General features: G+C 54.7%; 3 protein-coding genes across 12 annotated transcripts; 2 read left to right on the top strand and 1 right to left on the bottom strand.

Annotated features, from left to right (window-relative positions):
* The first annotated feature begins 7 nt into the window (after positions 1-7).
* RNF167 (ring finger protein 167) lies at positions 8-5,112 on the top strand. 8 transcript variants are annotated; one of them, XM_010364212.2, is made up of 11 exons: positions 8-148; positions 409-648; positions 845-915; positions 999-1,079; positions 2,233-2,358; positions 2,468-2,555; positions 2,741-2,831; positions 3,068-3,173; positions 3,315-3,408; positions 4,444-4,524; positions 4,601-5,112. In XM_010364212.2, the coding sequence occupies exons 4-11, from the start codon at positions 1,020-1,022 to the stop codon at positions 4,903-4,905; spliced, it is 951 nt and encodes a 316-aa protein (XP_010362514.2). In that variant the 5' UTR covers positions 8-148; positions 409-648; positions 845-915; positions 999-1,019; the 3' UTR covers positions 4,906-5,112. The 8 variants fall into 8 exon arrangements, with proteins under 8 accessions (XP_010362514.2, XP_010362512.2, XP_010362515.2 ...); XM_010364210.2 differs by having other exon boundaries at positions 13-148; positions 795-915; XM_010364213.2 differs by having other exon boundaries at positions 142-282.
* Positions 5,113-5,535: 423 nt separating this feature from the next.
* On the bottom strand, positions 5,536-8,960 carry PFN1 (profilin 1). Its single transcript, XM_010364205.2, has 3 exons — positions 8,131-8,960; positions 6,539-6,731; positions 5,536-5,899 (listed from the first exon to the last, which is right to left on the bottom strand). The coding sequence occupies exons 1-3, from the start codon at positions 8,260-8,262 to the stop codon at positions 5,802-5,804; spliced, it is 423 nt and encodes a 140-aa protein (XP_010362507.1). The 5' UTR covers positions 8,263-8,960; the 3' UTR covers positions 5,536-5,801.
* A 1,967-nt stretch (positions 8,961-10,927) lies between these two features.
* On the top strand, positions 10,928-16,910 carry ENO3 (enolase 3). Of its 3 annotated transcripts, none has more exons than XM_030922702.1 (12): positions 10,928-11,071; positions 11,718-11,804; positions 12,397-12,492; positions 12,653-12,711; positions 12,870-12,939; positions 13,310-13,443; positions 14,990-15,212; positions 15,322-15,519; positions 15,726-15,927; positions 16,355-16,463; positions 16,613-16,671; positions 16,759-16,910. In XM_030922702.1, exons 2-12 carry the CDS (start codon positions 11,720-11,722, stop codon positions 16,826-16,828), a joined length of 1,305 nt encoding a protein of 434 aa, XP_030778562.1. In that variant the 5' UTR covers positions 10,928-11,071; positions 11,718-11,719; the 3' UTR covers positions 16,829-16,910. The 3 variants fall into 3 exon arrangements, with proteins under 3 accessions (XP_030778562.1, XP_030778563.1, XP_030778564.1); XM_030922703.1 differs by having other exon boundaries at positions 10,939-11,066; XM_030922704.1 differs by having other exon boundaries at positions 10,951-11,071; positions 11,615-11,804.
* The last annotated feature ends 1,654 nt before the right edge of the window (positions 16,911-18,564 follow it).

Below are 18,564 nucleotides of genomic sequence, written 5' to 3'. Positions count from 1 at the left end.
AGTAAGGCGGAGCTGAAGGAGGAGCTTGAGGGAAGCGTGCGAGAAGGGGTGTAACTGATTTAGGAAACCAGAGGAAAGGCGCAGTTTTCACCGAATTGGAATCGCGGGAAAATAGAGAAAAGTTTGTCTCAAGGTCTCGCGAGATCGAGTGAGTACGGCTCACCAGAGTAGGAGAGCTCTCGCGATAGACACACCAAGCGTTCAGCAGCGAGGGGACGGGGGAGGTGGTGAGCACTCTCGCGAGATTTGAAGGAGCGGTGGCGGCGGCCAGCGGGAGGAGAGGTTTGTAAACTAGGCGGCTCCAGGTTTCCGGGCACCTTTATTAGGTCGTCTTCTGGGCCACCAGTGCTCCTTCCATTTCCACAGGCACTCTCTCCATCGCTGACCCTTTTTTAACCGGCCTTTTAGGACCGGAAGTTCTTCATCTCAAGCATCAAATGCTGAAAGCGGCCTGACTTTCTCTACCGGAAGCCCTTTTCCAGAGGCTGGGAACACGGCCCACCTGGCAGGAAGTCCCTCCTCCTTGAGCTCCGCCACCCTTCCCGAAGTTTTTCTGTCATCTGTGTTAGGCTCCGTCCCCTTTCCCCGTTTTATTCCCGTACCAGAAAAGGATACATTTAGTGCCTCTCACCCAGCTCAACTAAACGGGTTGGATATCTCATTCTTTGAGTCGGGGTTCCTTCCCCGGCGCCCCCATGTAGCTGGGAAGTGGGACCTGGGGGTGGTTGGACCCCTGGGATCCTAAAGGAGGGGCAGGGAGGGCGCAGAACTCCGCTTCTGCTCCTTGCTACCAGGACGAGCGGCCTCCTCAGCCTCTTTCCTCCCGCTGCCATGCACCCTGCAGCCTTCCCGCTTCCTGTGGTTGTGGCCGCTGTGCTGTGGGGAGCGACCCCCATCCGGGGGCTCATTCGAGCGGTGAGTCCGAGGGACGGAGGGGGAAAGGGCGCTGAAAGGAAGGGTTACAGGCTGAAGGGGAACATTGCCTTTTTTGTCCGCAGACCTCGGACCACAATGCCAGCATGGACTTTGCAGACCTCCCAGCTCTGTTTGGGGCTACCTTGAGCCAAGAGGGACTCCAGGTGATTTTCCTTCTTTCTTTTCTTTCTTCCTCTCCTTCCCCCCAGTTTCCTTCCTTTTCTGTCTTTTTTCTTTTTTTAATATTTAGCAAGATCTTCCATCCTGGGCTGGGGTTGGGGAGGTTTGTCCTGGGTGAAACTGGAGGTAGGAAAATCAGGTTAGGAACTGAGCACGTCTAGTGTAGAATCCAGAATCCAGAGGGAGAAGACAAAGTGTCCACCCCTGGAACTCTGAGGTTATCAGAGAGACTGAAAGTGGACAGAGACAGAAGGCAGGATCAACGGTGCTTATCAAGAGGGTCTCAGGAGCTAGTTATTGCTTGTATGACCTTGGGCAAGTTCATTTCTCTTTGAGCCTTAGTTTGTTTTACTGTAAAATGGGATATTAGAAGTTTTCCTGGGGTTATTGTGAAGATTAAATTAGATACGCAATTTTTGTAGTACTTCATCCCAAAGACTGCCACATAGCAAGAACTCAGTTGGGCCGTAGTAGCAGTCGAGTTGTTTGTGAGATGGGTAATTAGAAAATTGAAGAGGCCGGGCGCGGTGATTCATATCTGTAATCCCAGTTCAAGACCAGCCTGGCCAACATGGTGAAACCCTATCTCTACTAAAATTACAAAAATTAGCTGGGCATGATGGTGCATGACTGTAGTCCCAACTACTTGGGAGACTGAGGCAGGAGAATCACCTGAACCCGGGAGGTGGAGGTTGCAGTGAGTCAAGATCGCACCACTGCACTCCAGCCTGGGTGACAGAACGAGACTCCATCTCAAAAAAAAAAAGAAAAAGAAAATTGAAGGAAGGGGAGTGTGTTCTCTATGAGTATGTGTTGGAGAGGGGACTGTGAAACAGAACTTGAGAGTCAGAACATTAGAAGACAGAATAATTGCATTAGCTTGCAGTTTAGGGTACAGATTAGCCCATCTGGGACAGCGAGAGGGATGATGGGAGAGTTTGGTGAAGGGATGTTTTATGTCATTGCCTTTTCAAGAGGCTAAGAGAAAGTTGTGAGGTTGGGATGCTCAGACCCCAGGAAGGAGAAGGAAGTGAGGATAGAGGATGTGCAGCATGTGGGCTGGTGTGTTTGGTGGCCCTTGTAGAGAGTGAAACCTAGGGAGGAGAAATCTCACTGTTGTTTGCTTCTATCCTTCAGGGGTTCCTTGTGGAGGCTCACCCAGACAATGCCTGCAGCCCCATTGCCCCACCACCCCCAGCCCCGGTCAATGGGTCAGTCTTTATTGCGCTGCTTCGAAGATTCGACTGCAACTTTGACCTCAAGGTTGCTGAATGTGGAGTGGGAGCTGGGCAGCTGAGGGTAAAAAAAGGCACCAGGAATGAAGACAAGTCAGGCCTATGATGGCTCCTTGTCCTCTGCCTTGTCTCCCTAGGTCCTAAATGCCCAGAAGGCTGGATATGGTGCCGCTGTAGTACATAATGTGAATTCCAATGAACTTCTGAACATGGTGTGGAACAGTGGTAAGGCTGGGGGAATCTATACAGCTGGGCTTTCAGTAGGATCCAGAGATGGTGGGAAGGCTGAAGGCTTCAGGAAAGAAGCCAATCCTTTAGGTGGGTTGGGGCGAAAGTGCCAGATGCCAGGGTTCCCAAAGGATTTGAGTAGAAGATTGTGAGTTTCCAGAGTAACACCTTGATCCCTGCAGAGGAAATCCAGCAGCAGATCTGGATCCCATCTGTATTTATTGGGGAGAGAAGCTCTGAGTACCTGCGTGCCCTCTTTGTCTACGAAAAGGGGTAGGACATATGCCTCCTTCCCATTCTTCCTTTAGCAAGCAGTTCCATGCCAACCTGGAGCCCAGGTCTCCTCATTACCTGAACCATTCAGCCTCCTGTCCTTCCTTCCCTGCCTCTTTCTTCCCATTCCCGTCCCCATCTATGGGCTTTGTCCAGAGCCAGTTGCTTTGTCCCTCATTTTTTCTCCCTTTGCCTTTCTCGCCCTGCTGAGACTGATCGTCCTTTCCCCTCCCCAGGGCTCGGGTGCTTCTGGTTCCAGATAATACCTTCCCCTTGGGCTATTACCTCATCCCTTTCACAGGGATTGTGGGACTGCTGGTTTTGGCCATGGGAGCAGTAATGGTGAGTAGCTGAGGGAACATGATGGGAAGCACTGAGGCCTGTAAGGCCAGACTGGATCTGGAGTTGGGAGATGGGAGTGGCTTGTCTTAGATTGTCTAGTTTTATTCCTAAGCCTTGTCCATCCACCCCCTCTTCCACCAGATAGTTCGTTGTATCCAGCACCGGAAACGGCTCCAGCGGAATCGACTTACCAAAGAGCAACTGAAACAGATTCCTACACATGACTATCAGAAGGGTGAGGGGGTTAGGGGAGGAGAGGGCTTTTCCCACGGTTTACCTGGTTCTGAAGGACTTTGAGTCCAGAAGATAGGGTATACAAAGATGGCAGTGGCTGGGCACAGTGGCTCATGTAATCCCAAGTGCCTGTAATCCCAGCACTTTGGAAGGCCGAGGTGGGTAGGTCACTTGAGCCCAGGAGTTTGAGACCAGCCTGGGCAACATGATGAAACAAAAAAATCCCACCACTTTGGGAGGCTGAGGCAAGTGGATCCCTTGACCCCAGGAGTTCCAGGTCAGCCTGGGCAACGTGGTGAGACCCCATCTCTATAAAAAATAACAAAAATTAGCTGGGCATGGTGTTGTGCGCTTGTAGTCCCAGCTACCTGGGAGACTGAGAAAGGAGAATCACTTGAACCAGGAAGGCGGAGGTTGTAGCGTGCTGAGATTGCACCACTGTGCTCCAGCCTGGGAGACAGAGGGAGTCCCTTTCTCAAAAAAATAAAAGTAATAAAAATAAAGATGGCAGTAAGAAGTTTTCAGCTTGAGATGCTGTCTTGTCTTGTTTTTACCCATAAATACAGTGAAGATGGGCGAGATGCAAAGATGATTTAAGTGAAATAATTGTGGGAAACAATAGAGGGACAGACTTTGCTTATGGGGGATGTGGAGAGGGCAGAAAAATGGGAGGAATGGGGAGGATTCAGTTAGAGAAGGAAGAAACCGGTACTGTGGGGCTGGGGCTTTAGGCCCTGGGGCCTCCAGTGCCCGTATAAGGCTATGGCAGAAGCCCTGCCCATTTCCGTCCCTTCCACTCCCTATCTCCACCCTCACACCTCCCCAAAAACCACTTCCCTTCTTACCTCTGCTTCTCTTTGCTTGTCCCTTTTAGCCCTAAATTCTTCCATGTTCTGCCCTGACCTTATCCTGCCTTCCTGTCTTAGCTCTTCCACTGGCTTTGTAGGTGAGGGAAAATTTTCGCAAGGCTTTAAAAGCCTTAGCCCTGGGTCATGGTGGCTCAGTGAAGGACTAGATTATTTTCTTTCTGTCCCAGGAGACCAGTATGATGTCTGTGCCATCTGCCTGGATGAATATGAGGATGGGGACGAGCTGCGGGTACTCCCCTGTGCTCATGGTGAGGCCCTCACTGCCTGCCCATGCTCCTCTGCCACTGGCAGCCACCAGGTGCTTCACCTTGTTCCTCTCTGCAGCCTACCACAGCCGCTGTGTGGACCCCTGGCTCACTCAGACCCGGAAGACCTGCCCCATTTGCAAGCAGCCCGTTCATCGTGGTCCTGGGGACGAAGAGCAAGAGGAAGCAGCCCAGGGGCAAGAGGAGGGTGATGAAGAAGGGGAGCCAAGGGACCACCCTGCCTCAGAAAGGACCCCACTTTTGGGTTCTAGCCCCACTCTTCCCACCTCATTTGGTTCCCTAGCCCCAGCTCCCCTTGTTTTTCCTGGGCCTTCAACAGATCCCCCACCCTCTCCTCCCTCTTCCCCTGTTATCCTGGTCTAATAACCCTCTACACGTACACTTCTGGTGACATATTTGCACAGACCGTCGTCTTCCCTCCAGTCTTCTAAGTTGAGGGATAGGGGACATTCCATCATAAGCTGCTCCCTTACCCACACCTATCCTTTTGAGGGGCATTGGGGTGGGGCTGGGGCAAGCAAAGGGACTGGGTCTTCACTTCTTGGGCTAATAAAATTGTTTTTTGTGGACGAAGGAAGGGTGAGATCATTTTCAGGTGAACTTGACCCTTTGGGGGAATCACCCCTTTAGCCATAAGGAGCAAGAGAATGCTGAGACACTAACCTATAGTCGTGGGGACAGCCCCAGCAGGCATTTGCTATGACTCAGGGGGAGCCCCACCCACAAGGATGACTCAACTAGCCCTGCCTTGCCTGCAGGCCTGCACCCATTCTCTGGTCCAGATGGCTCTATTCCATTATCCACCAATTTAACCAGCACACTGAGGACTTAGGCCTGGAAATGCCACTGTGGAGGGGCAGGGCCACCTGGCCAGAAGCTCAAATTCCTACACCTTGTAGTGCCTCAACCTTCCTGCTCCCAAGCCATGATAAAGGAGGCAAGTCACAGTGCCTGTCCCCCATTCTGACACCCAAGCTCAAATCACACAGCACCTTGTTAGAATCTTTTTTATTCAGAAAAAAAAAAAAAAAAAAAAAAAACAAAACCCAAAAAACAAAAAAGTTTTCCAACCACACACAGGAGGGGTATGGGTAGGGGGAGGTGTCTGTCCATCCAGCCCTGGTCCCCAGCCCATGTGGTTTTGGCAGCAATAAGGGGTATGGGGTAATGGCCCAAAAAATAAAATGGTATATGTGTGTATGGGGGAGGAAAGGGGTGCAAAGCTGTGGGGAGCGGTGAAGGGGAAGGGACAGACGAGGTCAGTACTGGGAACGCCGAAGGTGGGAAGCCATTTCATAACATTTCTTGTTGATCAAACCACCATGGACACCTTCTTTGCCCATCAGCAGGACTAGCGCTGGAGGAGGAGGAAAGAGAAAGGAGGCTAGGACCCAGGTGTCACAATTCCACCCCCTGCCAGCTGTTCAGCAGCTGTCCAGCCCTGGGGGCTGTAACCCAACCTCATCTCTCCCAACCCCCCCCAACACACACACACAGGCAGGCTGTCAGTCACCCTGAAACAATAAAGCTTTTCAAAAGAGGAAAATCAAGCTTAAATGCTGGAGAGGGAGAGACTAAAAAATAAAAACTTAGGGGTCAAAGGCTCATAGACCGTTGACTCGTGTTCAGGCTAGAAAGGGCTGTGGATGAGCATGCCACCTCCAGGTTCTAACAAAAAACTCAAACGATTAACTAAATGATGATTCAGGACCCCAACAATCTACCTATACTCCTAGAAAACAGCTGCTAATCTGAGCTCAAGGCAGGAAGTAACTTAAGAGGTAATGCAGTTCAACAACTTCAAATTACAAGATGAGGAACTGAGACAAATGGAGGGACTATCCCATGTTCCATCCAGCATCCAGCAACCAAGGGGCAGAATACTGGTCTGACTCCCTTCATGCTGGGGAATCACACAAAAAAGCACCCTCAAGATTACCAGAGGGCGGTACATGAGATCTTGGCGCTAGAGGAAGGGTAAGACTCAGGAACTCACTCTTGTCAGTCTTGGTGACAGTGACATTGAAGGTGGGGGCCCCACCGGTGCTCTTGGTACGAAGATCCATGCTAAACTCCCCATCCTGCAGCAGTGAGTCCCGGATCACCGAACATTTCTGGCCCCCAAGTGTCAGCCCATTGACGTAAAAACTTGACCGGTCTTTGCCAACCAGGACACCCACCTCAGCTGGCTGGAAGAGGAACCAAGCGCCCATCAAGTTAGTCAGTGCACCAAGATTCCCACCTTGTTCTCCAATGACCCACCCCGCGAAGTTACATACTCAGTACCCATCAATGAACTGTGAGAAACTCTGAGGACTGTGGAACGTCAGTGCAGAAAACCATCATGATTCTCAAACCTAGAACATGGGACCAGGGAGGAAGGGATGACATACTTCTCTAGAGATTTAGATCTCAGTGTTAACGGGGAAAGTAAACCCAGGAAATAAAGGGAATCAGTGAGAAAAGTGAGGAGCCTTTGGATGCTCAGAACTCTCCTTCAGGAAAAGCAGAAGCGGAGAGGGGAAGGGAGGGGGGCGGGCGAGGCAAGAGAAGCAACTTTGCCCTTATTTGGTCAAAGGTTCTGCAGGAGCTCTTAGGGCCCGGACGCCTGGGTCTCCAAGTAACCTAGTTTAGCTCCAGGTATGTCTGCCCTGACATGAGGAAGCAGACCCCTGGGGGCTTTCCGGGAAAGTTGGAAAACTTTTGAAGGTGGACGGGGGCTAGACCCGGCAGCCCAGCTCTCGGGTCTAGGTACCCCGGGAACCTTTTCCCCCCTCCCCCTTTCACCCCAAGCCCCCACATCCGGTCCCCTCCCGCCCGGAAACCCCCTTCCCCCCTTTCGAACTTCCGCTCCCCCTCCCCACTTCCGGGCAGTGTGGACAGGGAGATGGTGGTGGGAGCAGCGGTAGTCAACCCATATTCTTTCGCTTATGCTGTCTCAGAACTTCTCACAAAGTTCCCCTGCTCCAGGCCCCGCCGGATGGCGGGAAGGGAGGGCGAGGGGACTTCCGGGATTGGCCTCGCAGGAATGTTGAGTCCAACGTGCTGAGCTGGGGGGGCGTGTGGTGGCCTCGCCCTCTCTAACGGAGTTGGGAGGGGCCGGGAGTCCACAGAGGGTGGGCAAGGGACCAATACCACGCGCCTGGGGCTCCCTCCCGCACCAGGGGAAACAATGGTAGAGGGGCGCGAGCTGGCGGCCGGACGGGGAGCTGGGGGTTTGAGGGTCCCCGGGTCCCCTCTCAATCCCAATCCCCAATTAAAATTGAGGCGCGTCCCCGCCCCGCCCTGGGAGAGGCGGAAGTGGACCGCCGCACCGGGCGCCGCGCCCCTCCCCGCCCTGTGCCCCGGATGTAACGCCCCGTCGCGGAAAGCGGGGTAGCGGGCGGGATGGGCGCCGCCGCCTGGGGCATAGGACTTAGGGGCAACCGAGGGACCCGCTCACGTGCAGCCGCCATTCGCGCCGCTTCCTAGGGCAAGCACCCAGTCAAGGCCTCTCGCTGCGCGCTCTAGACTGCGCCCGCCCCCACCCAATTCCCTCCCTCAGGGTCCAAGCCCGACCAGTGCCCGGGACCACAGGCCTCGCAGTACCGTGATGTTGACGAAGGTTTTCCCGGGGACGGCGGCCCAGACGGATGGCGAGTCCTTGTAACCCACGATGGCCGCGTCCTGACAGGTCCCGTCCGCCATGAGGTTGTCGATGTAGGCGTTCCACCCGGCCATGGCGCTGCTACTGGGGCTGCTCTCGGCGCTGCTGCTGGGGCCGCGGGCTGGGCTCGAGCTGCCTCGGCTGGCGGGCGGGGGGAGGCGGAGAGCTCGAGACACGCGCTGCCGTCCGGACCGCGGCTCTGCTCGCTGTGCAGCAGCCCTCGCACCGCCACTTCCTGCTCCTCCCCCCCGCCCCGCTAGATTTTTATTTGCAAAGGACGGTAGGGGCGGGGCCTACTCCCCATTCCCTCCCTCCCCCACTCGCCAGCCCAGACACCGAACTTTGCAAATGCAATTTTAAAAATCCCTCCCCCTATTGCAAAATTTGCAGAGTTCGATGGAAAGCAATGTAGAAAGATGGGGGGTGGCGGGAGAGAGGTGAAGGGTAGGGTTTGCTCCAATTTGCATTGAATATAAACCAGACTTTGGTATCGGGGCAGGGAGTGAGCCAGAAGGAAGGAATGGAAGAGAAAGGAGGAAGAATTAGCAAGCTGCAAATTTAGCAAATTAAGGAGAGTTCGGGGAGTCCAGGGTTAAATGGGATGACTCCTCCTTCCCCCACCTCCGCCGAAGGGAAGGACCGGCGGGCGGCGGCGCGTGTGCCCGCGCCTGCGCCTGCGCCAAGGCCGGGAGGGAGAGCGCATGGGGCGGTCGGGGCCGGAGCCGGCTACACGGGAGCGCGCCCGGCCCGACCCATGTGGACCCTCCGGGAAAGGAAGGCGGTCTGGGGACGTGTCTCCCGCCTGGCGGAAAGGGCGGGGGCTAAGCCGTGCACGCTGCCGCCTCACCACCCTTGATTTTACTTATTCAATAGGAAAGCAAAGGGGAGTTTGGCCAAATACCCTAGTCGCTCTCATAGCTGAAGGCACCCACCGGGGCCACTTCTGTCCCCAGCGTCTTCCCGGGTAGTGCAGGTTAGGTTCACCAGGGCCCATTCTCAGTCCAGAGGATTGTCCCTTCTCTGGATCGGCTCTAGCCCAGGGCCTTATCCCATATCCCAGCCATGCCCGCCCCGGGCAGGCAATGTCTGGATCACCGGCCGTGCCCCTTGGCCTGAGTCTGCAGAGGTCACTGAGCGCGGACACCCGCGGGGCTTAACAGGCGGGGCTATTTTTCGAAGCGGAAGAATACTCAAGTTGCAAGAGTGACAACTTTTTCAAGAAGGGGAAAGTCCCACTTCGGGCCCTTTGGGTTTCTTCTCAGTCAGATGTGCGCTCGCCGCCACCTGGGGAGGGCGGGGCGGCCACGGTGAAGCCGTCTTCTCCGACCCGCCGCCGAGGGCTGGGCCGCTTCCGGAGCCTGGGTTAGGGGCGCGAGGTCACGGAGCGCGGCCCGGGCGGAAAGGGGCTTGGTTTTCTCTCGCCTCCTCCCGAGCGCGGCGCGCATCCCTGGCGTCCACGCCGAACCCCACAGTCCCCGACGCCCCTCGAGCCCGTGTTCCTCGACAGCCGCGCGGCTGAGTCACTGGCGGGCTCGGGCGGGGCCGCACCCGGGCACGTGGCGGCGCTCCCCCCCCCGCCCCGCCATCTCCTGACCTCTGACCCGCCGCACCCCCACCCCAGGGTGGAAAAATCCCGGGAGGAGCGGCCTGAGATGAGAGGGCGGGGCGAGATGGGAGACGGGACGGGTGGTGGGGCAGGTGGCCTGAGGTGGGGGCTGGGAGGCCGCGCTGGCCGGCGGGGCGGGGAGCAGGGGTGGGGAGAAGGCGGCGGGGGTGAGTCACCGGGCGCGGGCTGCCCCGGCGCCGGCGGGAAGGGCCTCCGAGTCGAGCCCCGTGACTCCAGCCGTTCGGCTGGCATGGCCGCAGAGGAGCTCGGGGCAGACCCCGCACTGGCCCTAGAGCCGGCAAAGTGGAGATCTCTACCAAAAGCAGAGACCCACCTCCCCGCAGTGCTACGGCAGGGCGCCGGAGGAGCCCCAGGCGTGCAGAAGCTCACAAAGGGCCACCCGTCCTCGGTCCATTCATTTTCGTTCACTGTTGATTCAACCCCATTCATTGATGGGCTGGGGCCGTGCGCTGAGCGCCCACAGTCGGTGGGGAGAAGGGCTCTGACCAACAGTCCCCACGCTGGGCGACAAGTGCTGTCCCAGCGTTATCAATCGGGCGCCGCTCCAGCCTAGAGGGCTGGTCTAAATTCGTCTCCTGGCCCCTAACTCATCCCCACGCTGGCTGGCCTGGAGAGGGTAGGATGGGGCTGCGCCGATAATGGCCGTTATGAGGACCCTAAGAGGTGAGAACCTCTCGCCTTCTGAGGTGGGGGGTTCAATTTTAGACGTCAGAGCTTGCCCAACAGTCCCTTCCCTTCCCCCACTGAGGGCAGAGGCCCGCCCAGCGATCTGAGCATGTGTGGACGTCAATCCTGCAGCCCCTCTTCCAGGCCCCCTCCCCAGCCTTGCAGGGCTCAGGTTACCCCTGGCCTTTCCTAAAGGTCACACATTCCTCTTGACGTTTGCAAAAGGGGAATGTAATCCTGGGGTGGGGGAGACCCCTCATCTGAAGCCCCTCCCCTGCTCCTCCCAAAGGGTGGAATTAAAACAGGGACTGTTCCTCGGGGACAGAAAGAAAGTGGGGGGATAGTAGTTGACCTTTGGTAAGGGGGCAGGTGCCCAGGGCCAGAGGCTTCTGCTTTAGGCTGTAGTGGGCACTTGGCTGCCAGCCCAGTGTGAAGGGGGGAGGATGGAGAGAGAGAGAGGCGGGGCTGGCTGGGGACCCAGTGGCTCAGGGATAAATGCGCAGCCTGAGAGGGGGTGAGCTGACACTGTCCCAGCTGCCACCTAGACTCGGAGTTCCATCCAAACCTCCAACGAAGACATCCCAGGTCAGGTAAATCTTCCAGCCCGGGGGGTGGACGTAGTAAAGGGTGCGCATGGTGTTGACTTGGAGGAAGAGGGGAACGTTTCTGCTTTTTTTCCTCCTGGGACTGGAGGTGCTTGAAAAAGCTGGGGGAAGGGGCGGCTGGAGCAAGCAGATGGGACCAACTCCAGGAGCGCCTAAGGATCTAGGGAAGGGAGGCTGTGAGGAGGGGCAGCAGGGATGGATAGAGAAGGGCAGCTAGAGTTGGAACCAGTTGGAACCCTGGTAGGGAATTGGGGGCCCAAGAGGATTTCTGAGCAGGAAAATGAGAACCAGAAAGGATTGGAAGGCCACCAGCCATGGAGAACAGACTGCTTGACCAGAGGGTGGAAGGAGAAGGCCTAAGTGCAGCCTTGGGGAGGTGGGGGCTTGGGGAGTGATGGCATCCTAGGAGCCATAGATGAGAGGCCCCTGGATTCTTAGGATGGGAGGGTGGAATAAGAGCTGTTCTGAGTGGGGGAGGGGGCTGCGCCTGCCTCTTTGGTCTGTGACCTTTTTGTAGGGTATTTTTAGCTCCAGCACCTGCCTTCTTGGAGTGGGGAAGACTCTTAAAGGGCAAGGGATTTCTGGTTCCTTAAGAGATCAACTGTCTACACTTACACCTCCTGTCCTGCAGCCATGGCCATGCAGAAAATCTTTGCCCGGGAAATCCTGGACTCCAGGGGCAACCCCACAGTGGAGGTGGACCTGCACACAGCCAAGGGTAACAGGAGGCCCATTGGATAGGCTCGCCTCAGAAGACCCCAACCCTTTGGCCGTCGCCCCCCAATTCTGTGCCATATCCTCTCCTTTCTCTCGGGTTCCCTTTCCCAGACTTCTTCCCAAGCCCTCTTCCAACATAGAACCAGAGCTGGAAGCTGGGAGAAGGGGAGAAGCAGGAGTCTCTCTCTGCACTGCCTCCTGTCCCTGAGCTCAGAGAGGATACCTCAGCCCTTTGAGGGGTAGAGGGGACTCCCTGTGAGCTTTTTTTTTTTTTTTTTTTGAGACAGAGTCTCGCTCTGTCACCCAGGCTGGAATGCAGTGATGCAATCTCGGCTCACTGCAACCTCCGCCTCCCGGGTTCAAGCGATTCTCATGCCTCAGCCTCCCAAGTAGCTGGGATTACAGGCCTGTGCCATCACTCCCAGCTAATTTTTGTATTTTTAGTAGAGACGGTTTCACCATGTTGGTCAGGCTGGTCTTGAACTCTTGACCTCAAGTGATCCACCTGCCTAGGCCTCCCAAAGTGCTGGGATTACAGGCATGAGCCACTTGGCCTAGCCATCCCTGTGATCTTCCAATTTCTCCTGCCCCAGGCCGATTCCGAGCAGCTGTGCCCAGTGGGGCTTCCACGGGTATCTATGAAGCTCTGGAACTAAGAGATGGCGACAAAGGCCGCTACCTGGGGAAAGGTGAGGAGACACCAGTGCAGAAGGAGTCTGTGTGGGTGGCTTTAGGACATGGGTGCACAATGGGTAGAGGACTGGAACCCCCAAAGCTCTTGAGGAGCTGGAGTCCACAGAAAGAGGCCCAATTGATTGAGATCCAAACCTCGTCCTCTGGCCTGTCTAGGAGTCCTGAAGGCTGTGGAGCACATCAACAAGACTCTAGGCCCTGCTCTGCTGGAAAAGGCAAGTGGGGAAGCCTGCTCCCTGCAGTCTCCTCTCCATGCCCCTGCTCCCTCACCCCGGACACGCCTCTCCCCATTTTCACTTATCCTCCCCCTGTGCGTGCCCTGACTTCTGAGAAATCTGACCTCTGCTCTCCCCTCTCAAACCCACCCTTCCAGAAACTAAGTGTTGTGGATCAAGAAAAAGTTGACAAATTTATGATTGAGCTGGATGGGACCGAGAATAAGTGTGAGTGAAGGGCAGTGGTGGGGAAGGGTTGAGGTATGGGAGAGATGGTGAGAAGCCACAGGGGTGAGGCCTGATGGGTTATTTCTGGGTCCCCCATTTTGGGTCACACCGCAGCTGGATGGATTTGTGTTCATTCCACAGGCATTTCCTATGCCTGCCCTCTGCCAGGCCTGGGCTGGGCCGTGGACACAGACATGCAGCTGACACATTCCCCCGGGGTGGGGGCTCCCAGAGCTACTCAGGCGGTGGGAGAGAGATCTGTTAACCAATTCTTCATGCTCAGTGGTTTGGAGCTCTGGCGTCTTCCTGGAGTAGCCACCCCAAACCCGAAAGAAGCTCTCATCCTTTCCTCCCGCTTGCCTCCTTCCAGCCAAGTTTGGGGCCAATGCCATCCTGGGCGTGTCCTTGGCCGTGTGTAAGGCGGGAGCAGCTGAGAAGGGGGTCCCCCTGTACCGCCACATCGCAGATCTCGCTGGGAACCCTGACCTCATACTCCCAGTGCCAGTAAGTGCAGCTACCCGCCCCCACTAGATCTCGCCTTGACAGAGCCACCCCCACCCAGCCAGGGATGCCCCCATGGAAAATCCACCTTTCAGACCAGCTCCTAAGAAGCAGTTTCCTGAAACTGAATCTCTCCTGCTGTGGTCCAGCCCCTCCCTCTTTCCCACAATCCAAACCTTCCCTGAAGCCTCTATGTGCTTCCTTCCCTGCCATATAACCCAGTTCCTTCCCATTCCAGTCCCAGGCTCGGTAACTCCAGCCTCATTCCAACCCCGCACCCTACACCCCACACCCCAAATCATATTCAGAGTTTCTTTGAGGCAAAGATCTTGGCATTTCTTTGTATCTTCTTGAGTCCTTCTTACACCAGTGCCCTCTTAATGAATGGAAACTCTTTGAATTTAATCTCAATAATAATGTTACCATTTCTTGTTACTTACTAGGAAGATTGCAAAAGAGCAGGGACTCTAGAGATAGATTGCTGGTTTTGAATCCTGGCTCTGCCTGTTATGAGTTGTATGATTTTAGGCAAGTTCTTTAACTGCTCCGTCTCGGTTTCCCCATCTGTAAAATGGGGGGTAATAATGATACCAATGAATAGAGGTGTTTTGAGAATGAAATGGGCTTATATATGTAAAGTACTTAGTGCCTGGCGTGTAGTAAATGCCATATAAAAGTGTTAGCTATGGCCGGGCGCGGTGGCTCACGCCTGTAATCCCAGCACTTTGGGAGGCCGAGGTGGGTGGATCACAAGGTCAGTGGTTCGAGACCAGCCTGACCAACATGGTGAAACCCCATCTCTACTAAAAATACAAAAAATTAGCTGGGTGTGGTGGCGGGCGCCTGTAATTCCAGCTACTCAGGAGGCTGAGGCAGGAGAATGGCGTGAACCTGGGAGGCGGAGCTTGCAGTGAGCCGAGATCGCGCCACTGCACTCCAGCCTGGGCGACAGAGCCAGACTCTGTCTCAAAAAAAAAAAAAAAAAAAAAAAAAGTGTTAGCTGTTATATACTAGGCACATGCTAAGAACTTTACATTCAATTTCTCTAATTTTCAGCAAAAGATCTTACAGGGAAGTAGAAATTTTATAGAAATGAGGAAAGAGAGGCTGGACATGATGGCTCACGCCTGTAATCCCAGCACTTTGGGAGGCCGAGGCGGGCAGATCATGAGGTCAGGAGTTCGACACCAGCCTGACCAACACGGTGAAACCCTGTCTCTACTAAAAATACAAAAATTAGCCGGGAATGGTGGCGCCCGCCTATAGTCCCAGCTACTTAGGAGGCTAAGGCAGGAGAATCACTTGAACCCGGGAGGCAGAGGTTGCGGTAAGCTGAGATTGCACCATTGCCCTCCAGCCTGGTGACAAAGCGAGACTCTGTCTCAAGAAAAAAAAAAAAAAGAAATGAGGAAAGAGGCTCTTGAGCAAAATTACTCATCCTAGATCACTGAGCTAGTAAGCCAGGTTTCCACCCCAACACCCCCTGCCCCTGTCCCTTCTTGAGCCCTCATGGCCCAGCCCAGGTCCAGACACCGTCTCCCCATCTCAGGCCTTCAATGTGATCAACGGGGGCTCCCACGCTGGAAACAAGCTGGCCATGCAGGAGTTCATGATTCTGCCTGTGGGAGCCAGCTCCTTCAAGGAAGCCATGCGCATTGGTGCTGAGGTCTACCACCACCTTAAGGGGGTCATCAAGGCCAAATATGGGAAGGATGCCACCAATGTGGGTGATGAAGGTGGCTTTGCACCCAACATCCTGGAGAACAATGAGGGTCAGTGCTGAGCACCCTGGGGGGCAGACCCTCTGGATCTCCACATGGGCAGGGGAGGCTGTAGACAAGGAGTGCTGGAGTCTCAGGTCCTTTCTTGGTCCTCCCCCAGCCCTGGAGCTGCTGAAGACAGCCATCCAGGCAGCTGGTTACCCAGACAAGGTGGTGATCGGCATGGATGTGGCAGCATCTGAGTTCTATCGCAATGGGAAGTACGATCTTGACTTCAAGTCGCCTGATGATCCCGCACGGCACATCACTGGGGAGAAGCTCGGAGAGCTCTATAAGAGTTTTATCAAGAACTATCCTGGTGAGGCGCTCAGGTGTCCCAGTGTTCCTGCCCAAATCCCCTGCAGCTGCCTAATATCCTGATTTCAGCGACCTGCTTTACCATGGGCTTGGATCCTTCCAATCCTTAGCCCCATTGAAATCCCCATTTAAGCTCTTCTGCCCTGTCACCCCTCCATGAGGCGCCTTCTGACCTCTAGCCCTGTCTCTGCTCCCAAACCCCACCAGTGGTCTCCATCGAGGACCCCTTTGACCAGGATGACTGGGCCACTTGGACCTCTTTCCTCTCGGGGGTGAACATCCAGATTGTGGGGGATGACCTGACAGTCACCAACCCCAAGAGGATTGCCCAGGCCGTTGAGAAGAAGGCCTGCAACTGTCTGCTGCTAAAGGTCAACCAGATTGGCTCGGTGACTGAATCAATCCAGGCGTGAGTGTCTCCTGACCCTGAGGCTCACCATCGCCTCCCTCTGCCCCAGCTCTGCCCACTCCAGCTACAGTCTCACCCACTAACTCCAAGCTTACCTTTCCCTGGCACTTGACCTACCCACACGTTGATCTCAATGCTTTGACTAATCCTTGGCCTGACTCCAAGAGCTTTGCCACTGTGGCCCTGTCATGACTCCCCACCCGCAGCCCACACCATTCCTGTCTCAGATTCTGCTGTTCTCACCAGCATCTCAAGAGCCCAAAATCAAGATGAGAATTCTTTTCCTCTCCTGCTTCCCAAAGAACTTAGTCACTGCCCTCCCTGCAGAGTGCTTGCTACCCAAAACAGCAGGGACAGTCCCCACCCAACCTCTGCTTTCCCACTGAGGAGCCTCTAGAAGGCCACATCAAATGTCCTTTCCACTCAGGTGCAAACTGGCTCAGTCTAATGGCTGGGGGGTGATGGTGAGCCACCGCTCTGGGGAGACTGAGGACACATTCATTGCTGACCTTGTGGTGGGGCTCTGCACAGGACAGGTACTTGCAGCTTCTGTCTACTGAGTGTCTCACCAAGTTTTCTTGGGGTCCCTGGCCTCCTGCCTCTGAGGTGAATGTTCCCTTGGGGCCAGGTCCAACCCCTCCTCTCCAGCCTCACCCAACCCTCCAAATCCTTCTTCCCTCATCAGATCAAGACTGGCGCCCCCTGCCGCTCAGAGCGTCTGGCCAAATACAACCAACTCATGAGGTACAGCGGGAACAGTGGGCCTGGGCATTGGGGTGCTGGAGGCCGTTAGGTTGGAAGGCAGCAGCCCTGACCTTGCCTGCATTCTAGGATCGAGGAGGCTCTTGGGGACAAGGGAGTCTTTGCTGGACGCAAGTTCCGTAACCCGAAGGCCAAGTGAGAAGCTAGAGGCTCTAGGACTCCACTGGACAGACCCAGGTCTTCCAGACCTGCTTCCTGAAATAAACACTAGTGCCAACCAAGACAGCTGTGTGCTTCTTTGTGGGCGCGAGAGGAGGGATACTGGTTTCCGGGCTGAGCTGGGAAAGACAGGAGGTGGAGAGATGGGAGCAGGGAGGGGAGGCAAATAGATGTGTAACCCACTAGGACAAAGAGGAGGTGAGGGACGCAGAGAAGAAGCTGGGTGGATCTAGAACAACAGAGGTGTTCACATTTCCAAAGGAGGTAGGGGGAAGCAGATGTTATATGGTAAAATGAGGCAGAGTTGCCAGTGGAGCCAGGCATGGTAGCGCATGCCTGTAGCCCCGGCTACCTGGGAGGCTGAGTTGAGAGGATTGCTTGAGCCCAGGAGGTCGAGGCTGCAGTACACTCTGTTCGTACCACTGCACTCCAGCCTGGGCTGCAGAGCAAGACCCTGTATCAAAGCAACAACAACAACAAAAACGAAAACAAACAAAAAACTAAATTAATAAAGAGTTTCAGGGGAATAAGAAACCAGCTCCAGGAGAGGGGAGCAGGGTGGGGCTGAGGGTCCTGCCACCACCATGAGGGGAAGCTGGCTGTGAAGTAAATGGTCTGCACAGGACACTAGAGTGAGGCTGCAGTCCTAGTGAGGGCTTTGTGAGGATGAGAGTGATGATGACAGTGGCTGCCTCTCCTACGGAACTTACAGGATCTGAAACTGTTCTCAATATTTGACATGTATTGTCCTGTGCAATTGTTCCAACAGGTCTGTCAGCTGCCATAATTATCCTTATTTTACAGGTGAGGAAACTGAGGCACAAAAGGTTAAATGCCTTACCCAAAGTAATGGTTGGCAGCTGGCAGGATTAGGATCCAAAGCCAAGGTATTTGACTCCAGCGATTATACTCTTGTATCTTTATTTTGAGCCAGCTTCTTGATCCGACACCCAAGCAGGAGTGCAGTGATGCGATCACAGTTCACTGTAGCCTCAAACTCCTGGGCTCAAGCAATCCTCTTGCCTCAGCCTGCAAAGTAGCTGGGACTACAGGTGCACACCACCAGGCATGGCTAATTTTAAAATTTTGTATATTTTATTTTCTTTTTGTAGAGAAGGTTTGTGGCCTAGACTGATCTCAAACTCCTAGAGTCAAGCGATTCTCCTGCCTCGGCCTCCCAAAGTGCTGGGATTGCAGGTGTGAGTCACTGCACCCTGCCAATTTTTTAATTTAATTTAATTTAATTTTTATTTATTTATTTTTTGAGACAGAGTCTTGCTCTGTCCCCCAGGCTGGAGTGCAGTGGCATGATCTCGGCTCACTGTAAGCTCTGCCTCCTGGGTTCACGCCATTCTCCTGCCTCAGCCTCCCAAGTAGCTGGGACTACAGGTGCCTGCCACCACACCCGGCTAATTTTTTTGTATTTTTAGTAGAGATGGGGTTTCACTGTGTTAGCCAGGATGGTCTCGATTTCCTGACCTCATGATCCGCCCGCCTTGGCCTCCCAAAGTGCTGGGATTGCAGGTGTGAGCCACTGCACCCAGCCAATTTTTTAATTTTGTAGACAGAAAGTCTCACTATGTTGCCCAGGCTGATCTTGACCTCCTGGCCTCAAGTGATCCTCCAGCCTTGGCCTCTTAAAATGCTGGGATTACAGGTGTGAGCCACTGTGCCCAGCCTCTGATTGCACTCTTAAAATACTGCATCTTATAAAAC

The sequence above is a fragment of the Rhinopithecus roxellana genome, chromosome 19 (genome assembly GCF_007565055.1).
Source record: "Rhinopithecus roxellana isolate Shanxi Qingling chromosome 19, ASM756505v1, whole genome shotgun sequence".
Lineage (NCBI taxonomy): Eukaryota > Metazoa > Chordata > Mammalia > Primates > Cercopithecidae > Rhinopithecus > Rhinopithecus roxellana.
The sequence above is the reverse complement of the archived record's forward strand: the minus strand, read 5'-3'. Positions and strand labels throughout refer to the sequence as shown.

Bases quoted from the DNA above. Each gene is read 5' to 3' on its own strand.
- RNF167 (XM_030922708.1), top strand. From the start codon at position 832: ATGCACCCTGCAGCCTTCCCGCTTCCTGTGGTTGTGGCCGCTGTGCTG. The intron at 1,080-2,232 runs GTGATTTTCCTT...TCTATCCTTCAG, and splicing joins TGAGCCAAGAGGGACTCCAG to GGGTTCCTTGTGGAGGCTCA. The intron at 4,354-4,443 runs GTGAGGGAAAAT...TTTCTGTCCCAG, and splicing joins CTCTTCCACTGGCTTTGTAG to GAGACCAGTATGATGTCTGT.
- PFN1 (XM_010364205.2), bottom strand. From the start codon at position 8,262: ATGGCCGGGTGGAACGCCTACATCGACAACCTCATGGCGGACGGGACC. The intron at 6,732-8,130 runs GTACTGCGAGGC...TTCCTCTTCCAG, and splicing joins AAACCTTCGTCAACATCACG to CCAGCTGAGGTGGGTGTCCT. The intron at 5,900-6,538 runs GTGAGTTCCTGA...CTCCTCCTCCAG, and splicing joins TGTCACCAAGACTGACAAGA to CGCTAGTCCTGCTGATGGGC.
- ENO3 (XM_030922702.1), top strand. From the start codon at position 11,720: ATGGCCATGCAGAAAATCTTTGCCCGGGAAATCCTGGACTCCAGGGGC. The intron at 15,928-16,354 runs GTGAGTGTCTCC...CTTTCCACTCAG, and splicing joins GTGACTGAATCAATCCAGGC to GTGCAAACTGGCTCAGTCTA. The intron at 16,464-16,612 runs GTACTTGCAGCT...TTCCCTCATCAG, and splicing joins TGGGGCTCTGCACAGGACAG to ATCAAGACTGGCGCCCCCTG.